The 8,989-nt window shown below is 33.1% G+C and overlaps 1 protein-coding gene across 1 annotated transcript; it reads left to right on the top strand.

The window, feature by feature from the left end:
* The first annotated feature begins 7,479 nt into the window (after positions 1–7,479).
* Positions 7,480–8,989, top strand: LOC133307603 (transcription factor MYB52-like). The gene is made up of 3 exons (XM_061508144.1): positions 7,480–7,897; positions 8,177–8,557; positions 8,726–8,989. The coding sequence occupies exons 1-3, from the start codon at positions 7,783–7,785 to the stop codon at positions 8,902–8,904; spliced, it is 675 nt and encodes a 224-aa protein (XP_061364128.1). The 5' UTR covers positions 7,480–7,782; the 3' UTR covers positions 8,905–8,989.

The following is an 8,989-nucleotide window of genomic DNA, read 5'->3' as shown; positions in this document are numbered from 1 at the left end:
CTTAAACAGCAGTACAAAATACCGGTAGAAACACTATTCACGAGATTTTCACGGAAAGTGCCAGACTATACAATTTTTCGTTCTGAACTCATATTTGTCGTCAAAATTATCAAATTATGTTCCTAAAATTATTTTGCTCATTTAAGCTCTATCGGTTAATTCACAAAACTGTAAATTCTCCGGCAGAACGCACTGTTCATAACATAGTCATGATTACAGTCAAAATACTCGAAATCGCTCACTGAATCTAATTATGGCATTTAAATCCTTAAATTAAATCTCTAACTAAGATTTACCAGTTAGGGTCATTATACTGCTGTTTGGAAATTTTGCTGTTATATACTTGTCTTATGGATGATAGCTATTTATGATTCCGATGTAATATCTTAGAAGATTAGAATATTGTTGAAACATGTTTTACTTTGATGTTTTAAGACTTTTATAACCAATCAGTATTTTGGAACAATTCTGATTAAGTTTTGCTAAAATATTTGTTGTAGCATTTAAATTCGGAATTTTAACTGCTTTTTCTGAGCACTTTGCGAGTTGTCGTTGTGGGGCTACATACCTCCAAATGAGGCATAATTTATATGTATGTAAAGCCCCAGATGCGTATTTTCATACTATGTAAACTTTACAAAGAAATTGTGCAAGACCGATTTACTATGATTTTTACAAGTCAGGATGTTTTGGAAAAATACAATCAATTTTCGAGTGACTTGCAAGTTTAGTTCCGTGGGGCTATTCTTCTCCGATTCGCGTATAATTTATATGTACGCGAAGCCCTAGATGTCTAGTTTCTTAGTAGTAAAGAAATTTTTTGTAAACTTTTGTATTCGAATTTTCATGATATTTTCAAGATATATATATAACATATGAGATAGGATCAACTTACACCAGTGTAAGAATAATAAGTCTTACACCAAATTTTAATCGTTGATTTTCATACATCAAATGGTTGAGATTTATTCAGAATTAATAAGTAAAACCCAATAAATTTCAACCGTTAGATGTACGGAAATCAACGATTAAGATTTTATGTAAGACATTATTCTTACACTAGTGTAAGATGATCCTGCCCCTTATATATATATATATATATATATATATATATATATATATATATATATATATATAGGTTTTGCAGATAAACAGTCACTGCACCTAAGGATTGACGCAGTCATATAAAACTATGTCATCTTATAGTGTGAAAGCACTAAATATGGAGAATCATAACCATACAAAAGAGAAAATAAATATAAAACATTAAATATGGTAATCATAACCATATAAAGGAGGAAATAAATATAATATTTTCATTTTTTACAATTAATTTTGCACACAAACTTACTTTATCTCACCCAAAACAATGTAATTTTTAGGTGACTGCACAAATGTTTATATGCAGGCACATTATAAATAATTTTGCCTATATATATATATATAGGAAAAAATATTTCTCAAGCTGCTTGAGATAAATTTATCTCCGGCCACTCCAAAACTACGTCGTTTTGATTATTTATTTTCTTATATGTATTGATTCACCTATGAATGGTTATGATTCCCCTTTTCTCTCTCTTCCTTTATCACCACTGATCCATTTTTGTACGGTTATGATTTAGCAGCCAGAGATAACTTTATCTCCGGCAACTTAAGAAATGATAAGCCCATATATATATATGGGGTAAACATTTCTACAGCCACTTTAGATAAGGTTATCTACAGCTATCCCAAAAATTATGTCGTTTTGATTAATGAAGGGTGTTTTCGTAATTTTGTTTATTTTTTTATCATATATATTTTACTTAAACACCCTTCATTAATTCACCTAAAATTACATAAACACCATTCATTAATCAAAACGACGAAGTTTTGGGTAGCTGTAGATAGTCTTATCTAAAGTGGCTGTAGAAATATTTTTTTCAATATATATATATATATACACCCACACATATACATATATATATATATATATATGGGCAGGTTCTTTTTACGCTAGTGTAAGACTAACAAGTCTTACACCACATCTTCACCGTTGATAGATGGAAATCATCGGGTGGTATTTGTAGTGTAATGAATGATTAATTAATATTAATTAATTCATATGACTTCCTAAATTATAACCGTTGGATGCATGAAAATCAACGGTTGAAATTTGGTCTAAGACATATTAGTCTTACACTGGTGTAAAATGATCCTGATCCATATATATATATATATATATATATATATATATATATATATATATATTACGTACACCGGTGTAAGAGTTAGAAGTCTTACACCCAATCTTGACTATTGATCCACTTGTATCCAATGACTCACAATACTAAAAAATTAAAGCCCTTAGATATAAGTGGAATCAACAGACAAGATTAAGAGTGTAACTTACACTGGTGTCAAATGATCCTGACCTATATATATATGAGGCAGGATCTTCTTGCACCAGTATAAGAATAATAAATCTTACACTCAATTTTAATCGTTGTAATTTTATTAATTAAAATTGAGTGTAAAATTTATTATTCTTATATCGGTGTAAATTGATCATGTCCCTGTATTATATATATACTAATCAATTATATGTAATAGTTCAATGTTATACAATTTTTTAATAATATAATTGCGTGAAAGTAGTAATATATAATGTAAACTATTTATATATATACAGATAGAATACCAACTTTTTGTTTTATATGAAACTATCGTGCCTTATTTAGAAGCTTAGTGCTAATATTCATCGACAAAAAACAAGAAGAATTCTTTAAATCATTATTGGATGTCTTGTTTTACGACCTTTGTAATACTAAAGGGAAAATCTTGGAAGCTATATACTAGTTCAAGTTACAGAAAAAAGAAATTTATTTTTTACAAAAAAGTTATTATTATTAGTTTATTCAATTAACTTGTTGTGTACCAATGTATGTGTAAAGAACCTTGGGATACACCACTCCAAAAGCTAGCTCAAAAGGTGGGAGTGCCCAAGGCCTTATAAACTCCACATTAGTTGCTCATACAACCAATGTGGGACTATATATCTCAACACGCCCTGTTAGGTTTCTAAAACCTAAGGAAGAACAGGACAGAGATAAAAGAAGAGGAGAAATTGTTGAATTTGATTAACCAATGCCTCAAATTGTTGAATATATGCACGTAGGGAAGATGTTTGAGTCAATTTGGATAAAGCTCCTTTTAAATTTGTAAAGCCAGACATGCCAAAACGCTGGCGAAGAGCAGAAACAAAATCAGACCATGCACGAGCCTTACCATTATTGAAAGTCCATTGAAACCAAGAGGCAGCCATGCCTTTCATCTTCAACCCAGCCAAAGCAACCTTTGTTTCCTCGGGAATCAACTGAAGAGTAAAGAACAACTCTGCTTTAAAAATCCAGTTGTTAGGATCAGTACCATTGAAAACTGGTATCTCCATGCGAACCCCCTTGAGTAAGGAACGATGATCCATGGAATCTGGTTTGGTGTAATTGTGCGAAACAGGAGAATTATTGGTGTGTGAATTACCATGCTTAGGCGTTTGATTAGCCATAATCGTTTCCTGCAATTGTTGCATCTGTAAAACCAGTAAGGAAAACTGGTTCCTGGTTTCATTAGCCTGAACCGTCGCTTGCATACGAAGTTCCTCCAAGTTCGAGTCCACTCGTTGCTGAAGTGAATGCAACTCCTCCGATAATTCTTGAATCCTCGTCATGGAAGAAGAATAGGAGAATGGATGAAAGCACCAATGTTAGGTTTCTAAAACCTAAGGAAGAACAGGACAGAGATAAAAGAAGAGAATGAAATTCAGTTTATTGATCTTGAATGAATGAATCCATAGTTCTTTACAGTTCCTATTTATAATCCTTCCAATATAACCAATTGACAACTACACACGCACGTGTAGCTTAACTAACTAACCGACTAATAAGGGCATGCAACTGTACACGTGCAGTAACCAACTAACAGAGCATTACAAATGGAAGCATGAAGTATAAGTCACGCTACAAAGTCTGTTAGCATAGATGAACGCTTCCTACTCCTCGTGGACCTTCGCATCGTAACACGCCCCCTCACGCAGGAGCCCTCGTGGAAATTGCACAGGCTCAATCTTTGGTTTACCTTTTATGCTGTTTTTTTTTTAATTCCACTTTAAAGTGGGGAGCGGTGAGGCTTTGATACCATGATAAAGAACCACTTCAACCCAAAACCTTAAGGTTTTGGGTTGAAGTGGTTCTTTACATGGTATCAGAGCTTCAGGGACCACGAGGTCACGAGTTCGATCCTCACCGTCCTCCACTTTCAGGTGGAATTACGAAAAACACAAGGTAGACCAAAAAAATGGGCTTGTGCAGCATAAGGCAGACCAATAATGGGCTTGTGCCATATTCCACGCTTCAAGCTCAAAGGGCTCTTGCGTGAGAGGTGTGTTAGAGAATATAATATAAATCATTAAAAAGTCTCTCACCCAACACCTTAAGGTTTTGGGTTGAAGTGGTTCTTTATCAGTATGTAGCCTGAGTAAAAAAGACTCTGATCCCTAAAGATTTTGAATTTAATCTTATAATTTGTGTATATAAAAGAAGGGAAAAACTATTCTCATGCTACATGAGATAAGTTTTTTCTTCTACACACCCTTTGATAATTGTACCGCCTTTTTTATATTTTTTATTTTTTCAGGTGGTGAAACCCACAAGGTTGTTTCTATGACATAAAATAACTTATCTTCTTTAACATGAGGTTAATAAAACCCATAAAAAAATATCATTGAAAGCGGTTTCCAATTTCAATGTCTCACGACTGCATGAAAAGTTAGTCTCTTATCTATGTTGAGCTCACAATAAGTATATCGATGGTACAAGTAATAAAGAAAATGAGTAGAGTATTGTTCCCACGAAGATTAGTGTTTCAAGCATTAATTCACTATTTTTACTTAAGTTGGACAAATCAAAATTGGTTTGGAAAGAGTAATTTTTAATTGATGGAAAGCCAATTAAAGAAAACAAAGAACAAATGCCAAGTAACAATTAATGCAAGGAAAACAATGAAAGAGTATTGTAATCCAGTAGGGTTAGCTTAGTGGTGTGGGGTGTGTGTAGTGTAGTGGTATGTATTCAATTCTCATGTAATGCAAAAAAAAAAAAACAATTAAATGCAAGGAAAAGAATTCTAACAATGAAATATTAGTATTAAATCAAGAATGAAAAACGCATTTAGGGTTTATTTCACCTCTGATCCCCCTTAAATGGTTTAACTCAATTCAATAATTTCTATCTCTATTGTTTCAAACAATTCATCATCTAAATTCTAAAAGATAATTGGTTAAATATTTAATGTCATAGTTATTTAACCTTTTAACCTAATTAAAATTCTAATTTCTTAGAAACCTTTTTAGATTAAGCCTTAACCCCATTGAATTTCACAAGTTTCCAAATCTTACAAGTCTATATCTAGAATATAAGAATTGGTGTTTATCCCTGCTTTGGTTGCTAATCTTTCAAGCACCTGTCGCATGGTCCGCAGGAAATGGCGCCACCGCTTTGGTTCCTAATCTTAAACTTTTTTTAGCACCATCAACGTTCAACTTCACGCACTCATGAGGAGGGGGGGGGGGGGGGGGTTTCCCATTTGATCATTTGCTTGGTTATCCGAGGGGAACAAAGACCACCATCCAGCAGAGCTCTTTTGGCATCCACAATACTTCCCACGTAGCACCACGTACATTCTTGAGATAATAATATGAGGAGGAATCGTCTTATTCTGGAAAACAAAACTGTTGCGTTATTTCCATTCCTTTGAAATCTAAACATTTTAGTTTGGTTAATGCTTTGGACCTGACACTTAGACAACCCAACATGAGAATTCCGCATCATCGCGAATGGTAAATAGCTAATAAGGATTCCATAGAATTAGGTAAAGTGCTACCTTTAGGTATTCCATCTATGAATAATTATGACTCATTTGGATTTGGATGAACTTTTTTTTTTTCAAAAATTAAATATTTTTTTCAAAAATTAAATATTTTTATAAAAATATAAATAGCTTTAAATTTTGTAAAAACTACTTTTAAAATAAGAAAGTGATAAAAATTACTTTTAAAAAAAAGCTGAAACAAACGAACTCTTAATACTCTAAGAGTACTGTTATGCACACACTGACACACATGAAGATATATGGGGCCACAATATACGATATTATATGTGGATATTGAGTAAATTCTAAATAATAATAATAATAAAAAAATCACTCCTCAATTAAACCCTAACAAGTATGGGATGGGACAATCTTTGTACGTAATCTGAGGATACACATGGCCGGCCACAATATACGACATTATATATACCATTAAGTGGATATGGAGTAAATTCTAACCGTAAATAAATTAGCTGCACGATAAAACATATAATATATATAGTGGTTTTGACCGTCAATAATTACGACTTTACTAATGAACAGTACAAGCAGTTGTCTAAAATATTAATGTATGTGTTTCATAGAGAAGATATAATAGTAAATAATCTTGTTTTTACATGGGCTGTTTTGGCTGCTACTTTTTTTTTATAATAAGTTAATAACATGCTAAATTTTCTTTTTGTATTCGTTTTATGCAGTATATCGACAAGAATATTTGCTTTCATAAATGTATATAATTTGGGATTAATATTTCTTATGTTATATATAAAAGATATTTTTATCTCCTATACATGTATAAAAGTGTATGGAGTCCATATAGAACCATGTCTGGAGAAGAAAGAGAAAAAGGAAACATGAGTTCTATTTCCTCTAATATTAGACATATTAATCTCATTTAATTTTGTAGGAGTAGGGAGAAACGGGTAGAACAGATGTTTGACTCAAAAGGGAGTTTTGTTCTCTAATCATATCGATGGAGGATGGGAAGTCTTCAGCACACGTGCAGTTGTAAGGATTCTAAGCTAAATGTTGTTAGTTACGCCCGAAAGCTGATCAAAACCTAAATCATCCATCCGTGTGCGTATAACTTTCAAATGGTCTAACAAGAATACCAAACCCCATCTTTTTTTTCATTCCCAAATATAATTCCTCTGTTATGTTACTTGTAAGACAAATATACCCCAACGGCTGTTCTTAAGTAAATATTATTCCTTTTGTTGATTTTTTTTTTATCCCGCCGATGGCCTAATTTTCTAAAAGCACTTTATTTGGATCAATTATTCACACTCCCACACAATATGGCAAGGAAAGTGTTAAAAGTTTTATGGTTGATGTAACATACTAAGGCATACCCATTAGGAAAAATCATCTAGCTAGGTTCAATTCAGTCTTATTAGTAAATACATAAATATAGAAAATAAGCAAGCTTGGTGGGTTATAAGTAGACGTTGTAGGTTAGAAACTTGGGAAGACGTTGAAAGCAGAACCAAACTCGCTCCACTAAGCAACCTCTTTTCTTTGCTCACATCACATGTATATATTTATGTTACTTATAACGGGGTTTGTTAGCCAAAACGTTTGCATCAATCGCAGGTGCAAGGTCTGTCCAAACCTTCCCATTCTCTAACGGAAAACACTTTCCCATCTTCCCCTGGCCGGCCACCTTATATTCTCTTTCTGTTTCTCTTTAATTCCTCTCCCTTGTCTTCATTGTTATTTTGTTTCCCTTTCCTTCAGTGTTAATTCTTTTCCCGTCATATAGCAAGAGGGAGAGGATCATCAGAGTATGCAAACCCTATTCTTGAATTAGGGTTTTCTGTTCTCTCTTAATTTGTTGTACTCGTTCCTATAGCTAGTTTGTAGAGAGAGCTAACTAATATGTGCAGTAGAGGCCATTGGAGGCCAGCAGAGGATGATAAACTTCGGGAGTTGGTGGAACACTACGGACCTCATAATTGGAACGCTATAGCTGACAAACTCCGAGGAAGATCAGGTGAAATGATCAGATCAATTATCCGATTAATCTTCTTATAAATTAAATAACTTTTATCTATATATCTAGCTAACTCATCAGATAACAATTTAATTAATTAGAAATATTACCATCTTAATTTGCCCTAGCTAAAGATATATACATTAATTATTGAAACTACAACTAAAGCAACTAATTATGTGAAACATATATATATATATATATATGTTAGGTGGCTAGTGATGTAAACATAAATAATTATAACTTAAGGTAACACACTATTGTCTTCAATTTCTACAGGGAAGAGCTGCAGGTTGAGATGGTTCAATCAATTGGACCCAAGAATAAATAGAGGTCCTTTCACAGAGGAAGAAGAAGATCGTCTTGTAGCATCTCACAGAATTCATGGTAACAGATGGGCTGTTATTGCAAGACTTTTCCCCGGAAGGACTGACAACGCTGTCAAGAATCACTGGCATGTGATGATGGCAAGGATTCGTCGAGAAAGATCTAAACTTTATGCTAAACAGCCTCCTCATCAAAGAATTTTTGACGATGAGACACGAATCCTCCCTTCTTTTGTAGACAAGTATAGCAACACTAGTGTCACATATACCCCTTTTCAATTTCCCAATAACTTTCACTTTCAAGATCCAAGTTCTTGCTCTACCATGCTTCAAGGTGCGTACAATATGATATATATCCATTTTTCAAACTTCATATATATATATAGCCGTAATTATGTATTATTGCTCCGTTTGTCCACCATTCTTATTTCGGCGTTGTTTAAGTAGTAGTGTTGTACGTTTCAATAATGAATATTTTATTTGTGTTTGGTTAATATTGCAGATAGAAGTCAATCGGTTGAGTTCTATGATTTTCTTCAAGTAAATACTGATTCCAATAAAAGCGAAGTAACGGACAATTATCCCAGAAGAGATGATGAGGAAGTAAATCAAGATACTGTGGGGACGCAGAGCAGGGATGGCGTTCCATTCATTGATTTTTTGTTTGTTGGAAGCTCTTAACAATATTCAAGATGTTGCATTGACAGAAATAAGTAAGGCATTTAAGAATATATATGTAGTTGTAAAACATGTTTAAAATTCTTAT

The sequence above is a fragment of the Gastrolobium bilobum genome, unplaced genomic scaffold, assembly GCF_033153095.1.
Source record: "Gastrolobium bilobum isolate Gb01-03AN ecotype WA unplaced genomic scaffold, APGP_CSIRO_Gbil_v1 utg7663, whole genome shotgun sequence".
Taxonomy (NCBI): domain Eukaryota; kingdom Viridiplantae; phylum Streptophyta; class Magnoliopsida; order Fabales; family Fabaceae; genus Gastrolobium; species Gastrolobium bilobum.
Note: the sequence above shows the minus strand (reverse complement) of the source record. Positions and strands in the feature narration are given on the sequence as shown.